Source organism: Ranitomeya variabilis, chromosome 3 (genome assembly GCF_051348905.1).
Source record: "Ranitomeya variabilis isolate aRanVar5 chromosome 3, aRanVar5.hap1, whole genome shotgun sequence".
Classification (NCBI taxonomy): domain Eukaryota; kingdom Metazoa; phylum Chordata; class Amphibia; order Anura; family Dendrobatidae; genus Ranitomeya; species Ranitomeya variabilis.
Window position 1 is genome coordinate 396,679,535 of NC_135234.1, and position 18,130 is coordinate 396,697,664.

Here is an 18,130-nt window from a genome sequence, read left to right on the forward strand (position 1 = left end):
ATCGCTTTAAGGGCACACTAGACAATACACTATGTACACAATGGTTATACATATACAATGATCAGATATGCAAATATGAATAGTGGTAGTACAAAAGATACAAGTAGGTGGATTGTGTCAACTACCAGTTTGATGTTTGACCATGTGTGTGCTTGGCCGCAGGGGGCATGGGCTGCCAGCTGGTTGCTAGTTCCCTCACAGCACATTATCCCAATTTCGAAGTGAACAGCAAACATAATAAAGAGAGCGACCACATGGCATTACACTAGCCTTTATTCCCTTTGGGTCACTCGCCTCCTGCCTTCTGGGCTGAATCCTCTCCCCTTGCCTACAGCAGATAAAAATTCCAAAACCTATCATGGGTCGTAACTCCTTTTGGATGGTCCTAGGGAAGCGGCTTTGGAGTCAATGGATCCGGATGGGCCCATGCCCATCAGCTGCTCCTGCTATTGCTTTTATTAGCGGAAGCAGGTGCAGGCTGATGGGAGAAGAAGTCCCATCAGCCGACGCCAGTGACTGGAGGTAAACTTTATACCTCCGATCACGGTTGTGGCCTCACGTTGTCATTTGACAGTGTGGGAACCGCAGCTCTCTGACCGGCGGTAATGATTTTACCACTGATCAGAAGCAGTGTTTGTCGCGCTGTCATGAACACTGGATGATCGAGCCCCCGAATCATGTGAATGGGTTCCGGATTCAGGTTTGGGTACTGTTTTGGTTACTGTTCTGGTACCCACACCCGAACTTTTTTTTTTTAACTCTTCGGCCAAACCCGCCAGACCCGAACATCCATGGGTCCACTCATCTCTAATTAAGATATTTGGAGGAAATTATAGCAGCCAGAGTTCACTTCATCTGAATGTCAATCACATCTATAGGAGGGGAAGGTAAAGCCAGTGCTCATTGTTATATCATGCAATCCCTGTGGCTAATGTCACGTGATCACCGGGAGAAAGACACAGCTGCAATGGCGCCAGCGCTGTAGGTGTGTATAAGTGTATTTTAATGGGGTGAAACACAAGGATTGAGAAGAGGTTGTCATAGTAGTGGAAAGCCCTTTAACAGATAAGTGCTAAATAAGCAAAAAGATAATCTAGCGGTAAAATCAATTTACATTGTTACATGTATTAAAAAAATAAATAATTATGTGATCTCTCTTATGCACACAATTAGAAAGCAAAATGTATCAGAATTATAATGCAAATTGCAGAAAAAAATGTTTCACACAAGAAAATATAGTATATGTTTCAGACACTGTTGGCATCTACCTTGAAAGTTGTGCAGACAATCAAGAGGGGCAAAAACTGCACCAAATTAGAAGTACACTTCCACTGCAGACTTTGTTAAAAGCATACACGTGCATACTTATAATTACAGATGAGCTGATCGCTTTGCCCAGCCCCGGTCCACGGTCCAGGCTGGTGATCTCTGGTCGTGAGCAAGAGCTGCACAGATTTCCTGAACTTCCAGGTACCTTGAAGTGGCGTTTGATTTCCTGTCCTGGCATGATGTAATCTGTGCAGTGCACAGGTTACGTCTTGCCAGCCAGCTACTCATAAGCAGAGACTTAGATCCACGAGGGTAAGGAAATTCATGCAGCTCCTGTCCATAGCCAGAGAGAGCTGACCTGGACCATAGACTGGGGTTGAGTGAAGCAATTTGCTCATCTCTACTTACAATGTATATTATTGTAAAGGCATAAAGTGGCATATGTCAGCCATATGGCCTATTGTTTAACCAGTTCAAGGTCAAGCAATTTTTTTTTACCCCCGTTGCTAACAATTTTGCCATTTTTTTCATACATGTGGTTTAAAGTGTTGTAAAAACAAATTTGTTTGGATATTCAAATACAGTTAATTTTTTTTAATACATTGAGTCTAATTATAATGCTATTTTCATACATTAAATAATAAAAAAAAAAATCTGCCTTTTGTATGGGGAATCCAGCTATATATGACAGCTGGCTCCCTGCTCCCACAGGTACATGATCTTCTGCAGCTACTATACTCTGAAGTGACCTTTTAGAACATCATTGCAGAGTATAGTGCGGACCACCTGGAATTTTATGGTGTATAGGTAGTCTGGAAGGAGTTAAGCCACTGGAGGACACAGACAGAAAAGGGCCCCTGTACAAAAACAGTATATGGTCCCTTTGCAGTCAAATTGTTCATCATAATACAAAATCCCATCAGCTTTGAAGGTGGAAATGGGCCAACAAACATATGTCTACCCGAAATAAACATAAAACAGGAGTAGAATGTTTTGGCTACCATACAGAGGAATCCTGCAAAAGAAAACAAATCTGTTTTATAACTTACAGAAAAACAGTCTTCATTCGTATTTCAGGAGACCCATATGGGTCATAGCTGGTTGGCCCAGGGACATTTGAGGACTTGTTCAAAACATCTCGTGAAGTCTTTGACTTGAAGCATGAAACCAGGACCTTGGGAGACTCTTTAACTAGAGAGTCATTTATTGTATAGTGACCTAAAAAGACATATGGCTCAATTACGAAGGGCTTAAGTATGAATGTCAGCCAACATTTGCAAAATATAACCTTCTACTCCTTACAATAGTTCCACATACGTACAATAACTTACATTATCCATTGGTAAACCTATAGGTAAACAATTCATAGAAAAGAATTCAATTTGTTCTTATTCAAACACCTACTTTATGATGAACTATAATGCCGTTTCCTAGAATAGCAACCAATCTTACCAGATGTATCTGTTCGAAACGCTGACCCTATTTAACCTACTTTATGTCACGAAAACCTAACATTACCATTAAAACATATGTCATCAGAATATGGTATTTTCTTTAAAGAGAAATCCCATTTTCATTTTTAGGATTGGCAAGGTTTCAAGAGGTCAATTCCTCACCAATCAAAGTGATACCATATCTTAGCAATATGCCATGACCACAGCATTACGTCATTACTAATACGGGAACAACCTTTTAGAGCAGCATATTATCTTAATATTTTAGCTATATTGTGTCATTCATTCCTATGTTATTCCCCTTGGCAATATATAATAAGTTGAGATGCTAGTGGTTACCATTCCCTCTGTCAGTGGACTTGGTCCAACCAGTGCCAACAATGACACACCCCAGCCATCATCTAATTCTGGGAGGAAATACAGAAATGCACTGTTCTGAGAAAACATGTTCCAGAGATGTACTAGTAAAAATAGGTATTTTTTGAAGGTCTTCTGGGAAAAGAATACCATATTCAGATCAGTTAAGGTTGGAAGTGGTCATGTGCAATACCAATAAATGATGGTAAATTAAAGATATGGTCCAAAATGAACACGGATTTAATCTTACATGTCTATTAATTGTAATAATATACTCTCTTTTCTAATATACTTTGATTATAAAATCAGTATTGCTTCACCCCTACCCTCTAACTATCTGTTTGTGACATTCTGCTTGAGAATTCCCAGTGCATGCTACTAGACGTTATCAGGGGTAGAGCCGGTGCCAGTCTCTGTCGCTACCCCGAAACAAAGCGTCATTAGTGATATCCGTTGTATTGGCTGGGCTAGTCCCTGCTCTACTGAGCGTGCATTGGTTATCAATTCTGATGTATGTACAGTAGGATTTTGTCGCTGTGTAAAAGTCTTTTTAATGCCCAGAAACCAGCCCTGCTCCAGAAAGTGGCGTTGGTTTCAGGGATGTGGCTGGCCTCTGTTATTTCTGGTTGTCGGGTTATCAATGCACACTGAGAGTGCGCTCTCTTGGCAGCTCGTCACTTCTCATCAGTGTCGGCATGGGAGCGCACTGTCACTGTACAATAAAAAGAATATTGCACAATGACAAGTAGTCCTCCTTTTCTGTGTAACCCAGTCCCCACCATTGATTAGCAGCTTTCTGGCAATGTACAGTGTACAAATAAAGCAATCAATCAGTGGTGGGGGCAGGGTAATGCAGAGCTCAGAATTCAGAGAAAAGGTAGATCTGCAGCAGAGAAAAGAAGTGATGTTATCAAAACTGAAGTAGCCAGTATAGTAAATGACACATTGCTCAGAGTTCATAGCAAAAACCTGTTGACAGATTCAATTTAAGAGAGATTCCATTTCATTTTCTTTCTGCCAGGTCCTGCACAATTTCTGATTTGGCAAACTGAAGCATGTCACTTCTTTTAGCGATTTTTCCTGCGTTTCTTCACCAATGTGTAAGTGCTAAAACACGCAGGTTTCATTTTTTACTGTGTTTTTGGTACAAAAACCTAAGGAAGTTAAATCAGGCTTTTTTTGAGGGGCCACTAAACTTTATCAACATGCACAAGAGACAACAAAATGGAGCAATTGTAGGCTGTTTGAAAAATGTTATGGGGGTTGTATAAACCCCTGCAAAGACGTATCTCATACTTCATTGTAAGTAGGCAAGGATGCCACACGCATCAATTCTAACCAATGCTTTCCGTGTGTCTGTGCAAAATACACATTTTCCTGACAGTGCGGATTACAAGGGCCAATACTATAGTCATTGGGTCCGTGAAAAACACATGTCATCCATATGCTGTACGTATTTAACCCCTTTACACCCTTGTGTTTTTCCGTTTTTTGTATTTTGCGCCCCTTCGTCCCAAAGTCCAAACTTTTTATTTTTGCATCAATATGGCCATGTGAGGGCTTGTTTTAAGCGGGACAAGTTGTTCTTTTGAATGACATCATTGATTTTACCATATCGTGTACTGGAAAACGTGAAAAAAAAATTCCAAGTGCGGTGAAACTGAAAAAAAAAGTGCAATTCCAGAATTTTTTTTTTTTTTAAACCATGCTCACTAAATGCTAAAACTGACCTGCTATTATGATTCTCCAGGTTGAGTTTGTCGATACCAAACATATACTTTTTTTTTATTTAATTGTTAAAAATAAAAATCCAGTTTGTAAAAAAAAAAAAAAAAAAAAAAGGCGCCATTTTCTGAGACCCGTACCTTCTTCATTTTTTGGGATCTGGGTCAGGGTGAGGACTTATTTTTTGAGTGCTGACATGTTTATTGATACCACATTGGGATAGATACAATATTATGATCACCCGTTCTTGCATTTTATTGCAATTTTGCAGCGACCAAAAAACATGATTCATGCATTTTGATTTTTTTTTCTCGTTATGCCATTAACTGATCGGATTAATTATTTTTATATTTTGATAGATCAGGCATTCCTGAATGCGGCGATACCAAATATGTGCTTTTTTTTTTTGTAATTTATTTTAATTGTTTTATTTTGAAACAGACAAATGGGCATCCCTTTGAACTTTAATCCATTCATTTGAACTGTATTTTTTTTAAAATTTTTACAAACTTTTTTTTTTTTTAACCTTTATACTAGCTTCAATTGTCTCTGATTATCTGATCGCTTGTGCTACACGTAGTGGGGCTGTAGCCCCGCTATGTGTAGCAAAGATGCTCATCTGCTATGAGCGCCAGCCACAGGGCATCGCTCATAGCAGTTCGGCAATAACAAACACAAGGGTCTACTGCAGACCCCAGGTTGTCATGCCAAACCATCGAAGCGGTCATATGACAAGGGCACCAATGGGCAGAGCTAATGACGTGCATCTGGATTGCTCAAGTTAAATGCCGCTGTCAAAGGTTGACAGAGACATTTGACATGTTAACACCGCGGGTGGAGTGTGTTTCCACTCGCGACTGTTAGGCCGGGTTCACATTAGCGTATCTGTGCGCCGCATATGCCTGCATATAGATCTGCATGGGTATATATTTAACATTGTAACATGCGTTCATATATGGATGCGTCCGCATGCGTCGTTTCGTGGTGTCGGGCAAACGCAACATGTTGCAATTTTGAGGCGTCAAATATGCGGAGGCATACGCATGCGGATGAGTGCGTATAAACAACGCATTACTGTCTATGGGAAAACATTGGTACGCAAGGACATGCGTACACATGCGTTTGATGCGCTTGCGTTCTTCGGACTGCGCTCGTCCAGGAACCGATTGAGACACACCCATTGAGACACCCCCTCCTGGAAATATCGAACGCATGCTCATAAACCATGCAAATGCAGGCAGAAACGCATACAAACACATGCACACGCAGATTTTTTTTTTGCGCATGCAGAGGATACGCTGGGAACAGACACGCAAATGTGTATTTAGCCTTATTGGCACATGATAGCTGATCAGAACAGAGGGTTGAAATAAAGCCGCCGAGGATTTGCTATACAAAATACCACTAGGTGATAACTATTTAACAGTTTATTGGCTAGTTACACATTTCAGAGCTGTTCCAGCTCCTTCTTCAGGCAAAGTATACAAACAGAATGCTTTCAGATCATTATGTATACCCACAAGTGTCATCTAGCAGATCACATGTTCACATGAATAAGTTAACAGCTGTGCCATGCCGCTGAATAACAGCAACGTTTTTGGGAGAAATTTCATTCATTATACACCAAACAGTAAAATTTAAATTAAAATTGACATATAAATTGTATTTTTTTCCCCTAAAAAGGGGAAAAGAAAAACATTCTGATGTATAGTCACAGTGGTCCCTTAGTAATATCCGATTTTATCTCACAAATTTAAACCATCTGGTTTGGGTCTACAAAGTTTGAAGATCCAAAAGGACTCCCTATTGATGAGTCTTTGCAGTCCATTTGTTGTGTTCTCGATAAAGGTTCTAATACAGTTATGGTAATTTCAAATTAGTAGGGTCCTTATTATGTTCAGCTAAAAATTATTTCTGGAAAGATTATGGCATGTGATTCCATTTTGGATGCTGTGCCTATATCCATTCATCCGATTATGTATGGTCTGGGTTGTACGACCTACGTATTACAATTTACATTTGCATTCCAATAAATAGATTGCAAATTTGTGTTGCAGTGAACGGAAAGATATACAGTATATCTTGGTACCGTGTTAGTCATGGTAATTCTGCTTCATGCCACCTGTCTTATCCATGTTTTTTTTTTTTTTTATTATTTTATTTTTTTCTGTGCTATGTTGTGCTTAAATATGTGATTCTTCAAAATTTGTATTAGTCTATGCCTGATGAAGAGACCTGTGAAGTCTCGAAAGCTTGCAATTTGTTACCATCTTTTTAGTTAGCCATTAAAAGGTATCAACCACTGAGGACTCTCAATTCTAAATATGTTTCAATGAACAAAATCTTTGATCAGGAACAATTCTCCTGTGGACCTGGAGGAAAAGACTTTCTCACCATGTCTCATCATTTTACAATAAAGACAATTTTTACCATTACACCGGTATGAGCTTATTTTTGCAGAGAATTCAAGTAAAACGATTGAACAGGAACTTTTACTTATTCTACTAGGGGCAACATGATTTGTTACATTTCTGTTCCTACGAAAAATAACATTCGGTTTGTTTGGAATGTTTCCAGACAATATAAGATCATTGGTGAGGACTCGAGTACTCAATATTTGAGGAGGTGTGCTGCAAGGCAGAAGTAATACTGCTGCGCAGACAGGCGAGCAACAGCAGGGTGAGAACACCTAAAGTGAGCACACACTTTCAGCAGCCAATCAGACATATTTGGGTTATTCTTCAAAAAGCTCTGTACCACCAAGTTGAACACATGCGCCAGGCAAGGGATGGGAGTCAATCCGGCTAGACCCAGAGCTGCTACTAGATTTCGCCCATTATCCCAAACCACCAGGCCGGACTTGAGGTTCACCGGCATCAACCTCTCATCTGTCTACTGTTGGATCCCCTTCCACAGCTCCTACACAGTGTGGGATCTGTCCCCCAAACAAATGAGTTGCATAACAGCCTGCTGGCTTTACTCCCTGGCTGTGCTGAAATTGGTGGGAAAGGGCTCACTGTAACTGGTTGAGGAGGTGGTGGAAGAAGCGGAGAAGGAGGAGACGGGAACATGTACTGAGAAATTTCCAGCAATTCTCAGTGATGGTAGGACATTTGCTTGGACACCTTCTGCCTTTGTCCTAGCCGCCACTACACTGACCCAGTAAGCAGTTAGGAAGATGTAACATACCTGCCTGTGCTTACTGGTCCACGTTTCTGTTGTACAATGGACCTTGCCAGTGATGGCACTGAGCAGTACACATCTTTTCCGGTCAGAAAAGTGTGTGTGCAAGGCAGGGATGACCCGCTTGGAAAAGTAGTGGCGGCTGGGGACAATATACTGCAGGACAGCAGCCGACATCAGTTTTTGAAACTGGTGGTCTCCACCAGCCGGAATGGCAGACTTTCAAATGCCAATAATTTAGAAATGCTGACATTTAGCCACATAGCTCATGGGTGGTTAGGGTGGAATTTCCACTTTCTCTTGAGGTTTTGGAGGATGTAGAGCTGAAAACTTCCATGGAACGGTGTAGACATGGTCAGTGACACTGGTGGTGGTGCTGGTGTTGCAGTCACATCCTATCTTTATGTAGAAGGAGGTGGCCCTGTTGAACGTGACCGAGAGGAAAAGACAAAGAGTGCTGCTCAAGGAGCAGGAGGAAACTCAAATTTGTCAATGTCTTTAAGATGTGTACTCCACTGCACCTCGTGCTGGATTTGAAATGCCTGATAATGCAGGTGGTGCTCAGTTTTAGAATATTTACGCCTCCCTTGAGGTTCTGATTGCACAGTTTGCAAAGACCTGCCACTTGTCTTCACTACACTGGGTGAAGCCCCACACCAGGGAGCTCATTTTAGCTGGCTTTTGGAGGCTCATTGCCTTGGCGCGGGGGGCATTAGCAGACAATGTACTGGTTATGGTCACCGCTATGCTTTTCCACCCTTCTCCCCTTTTTGCTTTGCTGATCGGGAAGTGTGACCGCCTCCTCTTCCTCTGTACTGCATATGACACTGTGATGCCCTTCGATGCATGTGGGATCGAGGACCTCATCATCCCCTACATCATCTTCCACCCAGTCCTGACCTCTTAATGGTCAGCACACTGCAGAAAGTCACCACAGTTGGGAACTGTGTTTCCTCATCCCCACAGGTGTGCTGCAGTGGTACGCTAACCATGTGCAATGGCTGTCCCACATACTCATCTTCCAACAGAAAGAGTGATTGGGCATCAGTGCACTCAGTCTCTTCTATTTCTGGGGCATGGCCAGGTGGATTGACCACAGAACTCCAGCCAGCCGACTCATCAAACAGCAGAAGGGACTGCCGCATGACTAAAGGCTCAGACAGCTTGGATGATTTGCAAGGACATGAGGTGGAACAACGATGATTAAGATTCTTAGGTGCCACCTGAACGCTTTCTGCAGGTGACTAGGTGGCACTCTCAGCCATCTAATCTAACACAGCCGTCACTTGTTCTGGCCTCACCATTTGTTCTGCAGTACTGGGGCCTACTAAATAAAGCCAAACGTCCTGTTGCCTGCGTGCACTTTGAAAGGTGTTGCAGTTGGACATGTAACAGGCATAGTTCAACCACGTCCCCTCCCTGCATCAGCTACAACATCATCTCTAGCAGCACCATGACCACATCACTGATTTGTCACTCTCCTCATGCAACAGGCTGTTAGGGCAGTATAGACAATGCTGGTATGGCACACAGGAACAGGCTTTTAGGGCACAGAGTTTGAGGCCGATATGACACAGAAGTGAGAACCACACTGACAGCGCACAACGAACAGAATGCTTTTAGACAGGCAGGGTCACATGGTGCTCTGGCCAATCACATGCCAGTACTTGGAGCCTAAAAGCTTGTTAATTGGCTGAGCAGCATCCTTTCAACAATCTTTATTTAGCTGCAAACCCGAACATTATGATGGACTTCTGGGGAAAAGTCTGTGATCGGGGTCCGTGCATGGATGCAAGGAGTCCAGGATGGACCGCAAACTTTACCATTTGGGTTCGCTCATCACTAATAGTCTTCTCAGAAAAGGTCTTGAAACCTGGTCTGGATATAGGGATGATTTTCCCAGCTAGAAGTTCTCTTGAACATGTTTTATGTATTAGGTAAATGATTTAAAAGCTCTAAAAGCGCTCTCTTAATACATATTATAAAGTGTATGCCCACTCACTATCTCAATTCCCTATGGCATGGACCTTTTCATTGTGCCGTACTGTACTGTTTTCTGACAAGGAGCAGAACATGAAGAAGAGCAAGCCATTTACTGCTGCCTTCTCCCAATATTAGCAGGAATGCAGAAATTCTGCCTGAATAACTGGATTTTTCAGCTGTCCGTGCCTAACCCATCAGGACCAAAGGCACTTCGTGTAAAATATTGACCAAATCTGTGAATATAGTCTTATCTACTGTAAGACAAATTTTCCTGAATAGACAAGATGATAAGGTTTATATTTCTTCTCTTTTTTGCATCCACTCCAGTTTTTGGTTTCAAAATGCTGACGCAAGATAATGATCTGTAATGTGTGAATAAGGCCTTCCAATACTTGAAAGAATCTAAATTATTAGTGACATAACTTGAAGCTTGTGTGCCCCAATGTAGAGTCTCCAACTGGACCCCATAATGAATACAGGTCTTTAAAGGGAATCTGCCATGTAAAAAAAAAACAGTTTTAACCTTCAGATATGGGGTTAATCGGTACAGGTTAATAGTGTTCTGAAACCGTGCAGCCGTCGCATTGAGAGCCCGACTGCCAGAAGAAAATACATTTTTATTTCCCTCTCCCCCGGCAGCCTCCAGCGATCAGTCATAGGGGTGCGGCCGGCGCAGCTTCAGTCACCACTCAGTGCATAGTGAGTGGCTGCAGTGACCATACCCTGGCACTGACTGATGGATGGATTTAATGACGCTCACTATGCACTCAGCGATGACTGAAGCCCACCAACCGCACCACTATGGCTGAAAAGTGGAGGCTGCCAGGAGGAATAAAGTTCATTTCCTCCCGGCAGCAGGGCTCTCAGTCCAGAAGCTGAATGGCTTAAGGACACTACCAACTTGCAGATTAAGCCCATATCTCAGGTTAAAAGCATCTCTTAATTGACAGGTTACCTTTTATAGTAGTAGAATTTTAATTTGGGCAAAGGATTTTTTGTAGTTACGCCTCTGTAAATTACCGGTAAAGTTTCAGTCCTTAAAGAGAAACCCCTCTCCCAAATATATGGATACAACATTCGGAACCACCTCTTATAATGGGAATGAACGTGCTGCGCGCTGTGGTACGCAATCGCCCTTTTACATTGTTTCCCTTCATAGCAGAGTTCTCACACGCTTGCATTGCAGGGCACTAAAACTAAGTTTTGCTCAAGTGGTTGATGGCCAGGTGGACTGTTATACAGGCAAACACTGAAGGAGCAGCTACGTGGTCACGCACCAATCACAAAGTGATGATATATTTTAAAGAAATGACATCATTTTTTGTGATGAGAAAACGCCTTTCTATCATTACCAGAACTTACAAGGTGAAGGTCCTTTCAAGGTATTCAGCTGCAGAGCATCTCTCTTTGTTCCCGAAACAAAAGCTGCATGTGCAGATACATTATTACTTGGATGGCAAAAATTTATAGATACCTGCAAAAAAAAGCTGAAATGTGAAATATACAGATTACGTAAATGTACTGGTAATAGTTGGCGATCATACGAACACATCTGTATGTGTCTAACATGATCAATTGTGAATTAGTTTAGTTTTAGGCCCAAAATTCCAGAATTCTTTCAAAATGTTTTTAAAATGTTGGATGCAAATTTCCTTTTCAGAGAGAAAGAGGAGTTGAACTCTATAGCGCCACCTGTTGGAAGTAGCGATCCTACAAATCACAATCAACACTTTAACGAGTCTTGCAATATGACTTAGGATTAGGCTGCCGTCACACTATCAGTATTTGGTCAGTATTTTACATCAGTATTTGTTAGCCAAAACCAGGAGTGGGTCAAAAATACAGACTTGGTGACGTGTGTCTATTATAGCTTTCCCCTCTGTTTGTTCCACTCCTGGTTTTGGCTTACAAATACTGATGTAAAATACTGACCACATACTGCTAGTGTGACCGTAGCCTAAAAGCCAAATCAGAATCTCAATTTGTAGACACGGTGTTTTGGCTATTGGCCCTCGTTAGTGCAAAGTATGAGAACTGATTTGGCTAGGTGAGAGGCTCTGGACTAAGGTCTAAGGGGTAACGTTTCTCCTTGTGGAGAGTGACACACCAGATATGGCATGTCAGGGTAAGAAGGCTTATTCGCCATGCAATGCTTTGCTGGGAAATTATGCAAATTGCTTCTTCTCCCTGAGGAATCTTCTGCCTTGCTGAATGCACATGGGCACGCAAATCATCAAGATCAGCTGCTGGCAGCTTCCTTTGAAATGGCTGACCCATGACATCCCAGATGTGTTGATGGTAGACAAGTCGATAAACAATGCAATCAATGAAAGATTGTTTAGGTCAAGCAGACTGCTAACAGTATCACAAAGAACATGCGGTCTGGAGTTGCTAAAAAACAGTTCTTGGTACACAATGGAGAAATGGTCGTACTATGGGACCCAAAACCAAATCAATGAAATTCCAAATTGTTAGTCTTCTAGAATGAAGACTAGAGGGGACTGGCTACCATACATTATGCTACCCCACACCATAATCCTGGCAATAGGACCGTGACATGAAGGCCTCTTCAGTCACTTCATATCACCACTCTCAAAGACTATGATGGTGCAGAGCAAAATGGCAAACGAGGTCTATCCTTTTCAGCTACGAGTTCTGCTTTTGTCTTGGACACAATAATAGGTTGAGATTGGTCTAATAACCACATGAACAATACCATGAAGAGGTCTTCACGAGGGAATGTTTCATTGGGCTGGATCTGCTCCCAGGATTATGTTGTGGGGGAGGCATAATGTTTGACTGCTGGACCCCTCCAGTCTTCATTTCAGGTACATGAACAGTTAGAAGTTGATTTAGTGAAACCAGTTATACGGGCATTTCTCCAAAAGTGTCTCAGAAGATGGTTTCCACATATTGCACCTGTTACTGTGAGTAGCCTGTGTGGCCTAAACTTGCTACCAAAGCCTAAAGCATTTCTGGTCTCGTCTTCAATTGACCAAATCTAGGATGTCTTGGGTTGGCAATTGCTCTGGGAGCTGTTAGCAGCTGATAGCATGACTAGGACTGTAACTGCATGTATTTCTGTATGTGGGGCTCATATTTGCTTCTGAATAAAGATGTTTTGAACATTTTGCATCTATCTTTAATCATGTGCATATCATTAACACGTCTATCAATCCTATCATTTCAATCACTTCACAACTTTCCGTTTTTGGTATTACAGTTTCAATGTTGAGGAGTGTATAACACATCACGTAAAGTGATGACAAAATGTAAAAACGAGGGAAATTAGATAACTCACTGTATCTTTGGTGTTAACAACATGAAACTTGGTTGCAACTTACTTCATATTGATTAGGAGCCGGTGTCGCATGTTTTGTCTCTTCCACCTTGATAGCAATAGGCTGATGAAACATGCTGGAGTTACTATTGTTAAAATCCTTCTTAGAAAATAAGGAACTTCGTATATTGTAAGAATTCGGAGCTGGAGCGCGTCCAGCCCTAATACGAACAGTTCTAGATACCTGAAGCAATGGAATGGATCATATAAACATATACGGTATATAAGCAACAGCACCCCTGAAAAAGACTTGAGTATACTAACAGATCACAGGCTGCACATGAGTCAACAGTGGGATGCAGCAGCAAAAAAGGCAAACACAGTTCTAGGATGTATTAAGAAAAGCATAGAGTCTAGCTCACATGAAGTAATTATCCCTTCTCCTCCTTGGTCAGGCCTCATCTGAAATACCGTTTCCAGTTCTGGGCACCATATTTTAAAAAAGACATTGAAAAACTGGAGCAAGTTCAGAGAACAGCTACCAGGATGGTGAGCGGACTGCAAAGTATGTCCTATGAAGAACTGTTAAACGATATGGCAATGTTTAGTTTGCAAAAAAGAAGGTTAAGAGGAGACTTGATAGCGGTCTACAAATATCTGAAGGAATGTCACACTGTAGAGGTATAGAGGGAGCATCCGTATTCTCATTTGCACATGGAAACTCGAGAAACAATTGAATGAAATTGAAATGAAGAAAATACAGATTACATATTTTAATGAAAAACCTTTAGACAGAGAGGGTGATCACTTAGTGGAACAGGCTGCCACAAGAGTTCTCCTTCAATGGAAGTCTTCAAACAGAGGATGGACAGACATCTGTCTGAGATAGTTTAGTGAATCCTGCATTGAGCAGGGGTTGGACACGATGACCCCTTCCAACTCTAACATTCTATGATTCTATGAAATCATCTGATGTCGTGCAGTGTCAGATTTACAATCAAAAACATATACAGTGCCTTGCGAATGTATTCGGCTCCCTGGAACTTTTTAACCTTTTCCCACATATCATGCTTCAAACATAAAGATACCCAATGTAAATTTTTGGTGAAGAATCAACAACAAGTGGAACACAATTGTGAAGTTGAACGAAATTTATTGGTTATTTTAAATTTTTGTGGAAATTTTAAAAAGGTTGAAAAGTTCCAGGGAGCTGAATATTTTCTCAAGGCACTGTATCTATAATATAATGCTAGGAGCGTCACTCTGTCCGAAGCCTTTATAGACTGCGCAAGTGCGACCCGCCTGCGCAGTCTGGACCCCACAGAGTTATGCATCCGGGGATGAGGATTGTGGCCCAGGAGATCATGGTAGAGATCGCGGTATGTGTAAGCACTGAACAGTACTGTCAGTGTGTGTTTGTGCGTGTGAGTGTGTGCAGGCATCGTCCAATGGGAATATAAGTCCCATCTGGCTATGCCTGCTACAGTGACAGTGATTGACACATTAGCCAATGATTGGACAGTAGTAGTCCCATCATCCGGCTAATGTGTTGAATGTAAAAAAACAAAAACAAAAAAACAAATACAGTACATATATAGTTCATACTCACCATCTACACCTAATCCCCGAAGCCCTCACTCACCTGAAAAAAAAATTAAAATAATAAACCAACAATTTACTCCCTGTATCCGACGTAATACAATACGATTGTCCCACAACGTTCTCCCATGGAGAGCTGTAAATTCCCACGCAGCATTGCCATAAAGAAAGACAATGAACTAAAGTAACCTCTTCCGTGATGCACTGCAGAAGCCATTGTCTCCTGTCAGTGTGTCACTGAAGGTCTAAAGAGCTGTCACATCTCCTGATGTGACAGCTCTATAGGGGAGATCGTCGACAACGAGTATATGGTTGGTTTATTAATTTTTATTTTTTGCAGGCGATTGAGGGCGTCGCAGGCATTAGGAATGGTTGTAAGTATGGTGAAATTAAGAATATAAAAATACTTTTTTCTGGCTGTGTCTTTTTTTAACTCTTTCACTCCTATAGGATTAGTAATGGATAGGTGTCTTATTGACGCCTCTCCATTACTAACCGGGCTTAATGTCACCTTACAATACAAAATTAAAGGGAACCTGTCACCCCAAAAATCGAAGATGAGCTGCGGCCACCGGCATCAGGGGCTTTTCTACAGTATTCTGTAATGCTGTAATGCTGTAGATAAGTCCGATGTATCCTGAAAGATGAGAAAAAGAGGTTATGTTATACTCACCCAGGGGCGGTCCAGATGTGGTCCGGGTCCGATGGGCGTCGCGGTCCGGGGCCTCCTATCTTCTTACGATGACGTCCTCTTCTTGTCTTCACGCCGCAGCTCTAGCGCAAGCGTACTTTGTCTGCCCTGTTGAGGGCAGAGCAAAGTAATGCAGTGCGCAGGGCCTCTCTCACCTTTCCCTGGGGCTGAGCAATGCAGTACTTTGCTCTGCCCTCAACAAGGCAAAGAAAGTACGCCTGCGCCGGAGCTGCGGCGTGAAGGCAAGAAGAGGACGTCATCGTAAGAAGATAGGAGGCCCTGAACCAGACCACGACGCCCATCGGACCCGGACCACATCTGGACCGCCCCTGGGTGAGTATAACATAACCTCTTTTTCTCATCTTTCAGGATACATCAGGGCTTATCTACAGCATTACAGAATGCTGAAGATAAGCCCCTGATGCCAGTGGCCGCAGCTCATCTTCGATTTTTGAGGTGACAGGTTCCCTTTAACCCCTTATTACCTTATATGCCACCGCTACAGGGCAGTGGGAAGAGAGAGGCTAAGTGCCGGAATTGGCGCATCGTACATTTCTGGGGCGGCTGGGAGCTGGTATGTGCACCCGGGGGGGGCAAAATCCATGGCCCCTTCCTAGGCTATGATACCAGCCCGCAGCTGTCTGCGTAGCCTTTCTTTGGATCTGGGAGGGGTATTTATACACACTCCAGACTAGGATTCCCTGTCGGCTATACTTTTGTTTAGTCTGTGTGTCTGACCCCTTGAGTGTGTGCCCTGTTTGCATTTGCTTGCTTTGCGCTCCGTGCTTTACTCTGCTTGTTTGTTCTGCTGGTTTTCTGACCTTTGGCTCCCTTTCTGACTACCCCTCCGCCTCACCCCTGGTTACCTCATTATCTCCAGGTTTGATCTTGGCACGTTTTACTACTCTCCAGTGTACATCGTCTCCTCTGCACTCCGGCATCTGGCGCCGCCCTTGACCTTGTCCTTCCCTGTCATGTGGTTCAGGTCCTGTTTGCCACCCGGTGAGTTGCCCTCCATTCTGCTCTCAGCTCCTTGCTGTGGCGCGCAGCTCTGCCCGCAGCAGTAATACCCGGGAGTCATGACACAGCCCCTCTTTATAAAGTATAATAGGTTGTGCCATATGACACCTGCAATCCATCTCATCCCATCAAGAGTGAATTGAGCTTTTCTTTTTTTCAGAGATGATAACAAGTTCAGAGGGAAGAGAAGAAGTGGCTGCTAAGTTTAAAGTAAGCTGATGTCTCTGATAAGATATATTAGAAAGTTTATTATATTCTTCTGTACTGTTGATTTATGTAAAGTTTTTTTAAAGTACAGTTCCATTTTAATATTTTTAGAAAAAAAACATTTAAAAGATAGTAATTGTGTCACAATTTTGTTACAACAAGCCAATGCAAACAGTATAACATTTAAAGTGCAGGTCTAAGGGGCATATACGTATGGAGTTGGGCTCTGGGCATATTGGATTTAAAATGTTGTTAGCATCTGCCAATTTTGGCTGATGAAGCTAAATGAAAGGGTGTGAGATGTCTACAGATCCACATTAATCCAGTGGTCAGCAATCCGTGGCACTCTCACTGTTGCGACATTATAACCTCTGCCAACTTGGAGTTGCAAATTAAGCTGGAATGTATAAAAGTTGGGCGAAACCGACATCTTGAGAGAAAGTGGAGTTAGGAGAAATAGCAGTGGGTTGATATATCATGTGTATGGGCCATCTTGAATCTTGAAAACCCTTTCAAGTCCAGATGCATTCTTGCAGCAGTAACTGCAGCGAAAGGAGGCATTGATTCGGGGGGATGATACAAATGAAAGTCACAATTTTAAAATTTAGATTTTTTAAATAATTAGAAAATCATATATAATTTCCTTTACACTTCACAAATACTTGCTACTTTGTCTTGGTGTATCACATAAAATCCCTACAAAATACATATAAGTTTGTGGGTGTAATGTGAAAAAAATGTGGGAAGGTTCACGGGATATGAATACTTTTTCTGGGCACTGTACATACTGTATATAAACATACACACATTCATTTACCCCTGATGGAAATCCTCCTGTCCCTTTAGTTGAAAATGAAACACTGTCAGTACTTAGTCCTTTTCCAACATTGTACGATCCTGGGCCTGGATGTTCATTCTGAGAAAGAAAATAATTTACACGTTAAATTCTAGGATATGACTCCAAGCTGCTATATTTCTCATACCTGTTCAAGAAACTGTACCACTAAGGCTGCTTTCACACTAGCGTCGTACGACGCACGTCGCAATGCGTCGTTTTGGACAAAAAACGCATCCTGCAAAATTGCTTGCAGGATGCGTTTTTTCTCCATAGACTTGCATTAACGACGCATTGCGACGGATTGCCACACGTTGCCTCCGACGTGCGACGGATGCGTCGTGTTGCGTTGGACCGTCGGCACAAAAAAACGTTACATGTAACATTTTTTGGTGCGTCGTGTCCGCCTTTTCCGACCGCGCATGCGCGGCCGGAACTCCGCCCCGCCTCCCCGGACATCACAATGGGGCAGCCCCCGTTGTGTTTTTTTTGCACAGTACGCGTTGGTACGTCGGCACGTCGAATTG

General features: G+C 42.3%; 1 protein-coding gene across 4 annotated transcripts in view; it reads right to left on the reverse strand.

Annotated features, from left to right (window-relative positions):
• Positions 1 to 18,130, reverse strand: part of STPG1 (sperm tail PG-rich repeat containing 1) — a 104,134-nt gene that overhangs the window by 26,518 nt on the left and 59,486 nt on the right. For all 4 annotated transcript variants that reach the window (XM_077296127.1, XM_077296128.1, XM_077296126.1 and 1 more), the window contains exons 3-6: positions 17,586 to 17,684; positions 13,316 to 13,495; positions 11,334 to 11,445; positions 2,319 to 2,487 (exon numbers count right to left, since the gene is read on the reverse strand). In XM_077296127.1, the coding sequence (XP_077152242.1) occupies positions 2,319 to 2,487; positions 11,334 to 11,445; positions 13,316 to 13,495; positions 17,586 to 17,684 (560 nt within the window). The remainder of the gene's footprint in view (positions 1 to 2,318; positions 2,488 to 11,333; positions 11,446 to 13,315; positions 13,496 to 17,585; positions 17,685 to 18,130) is intronic.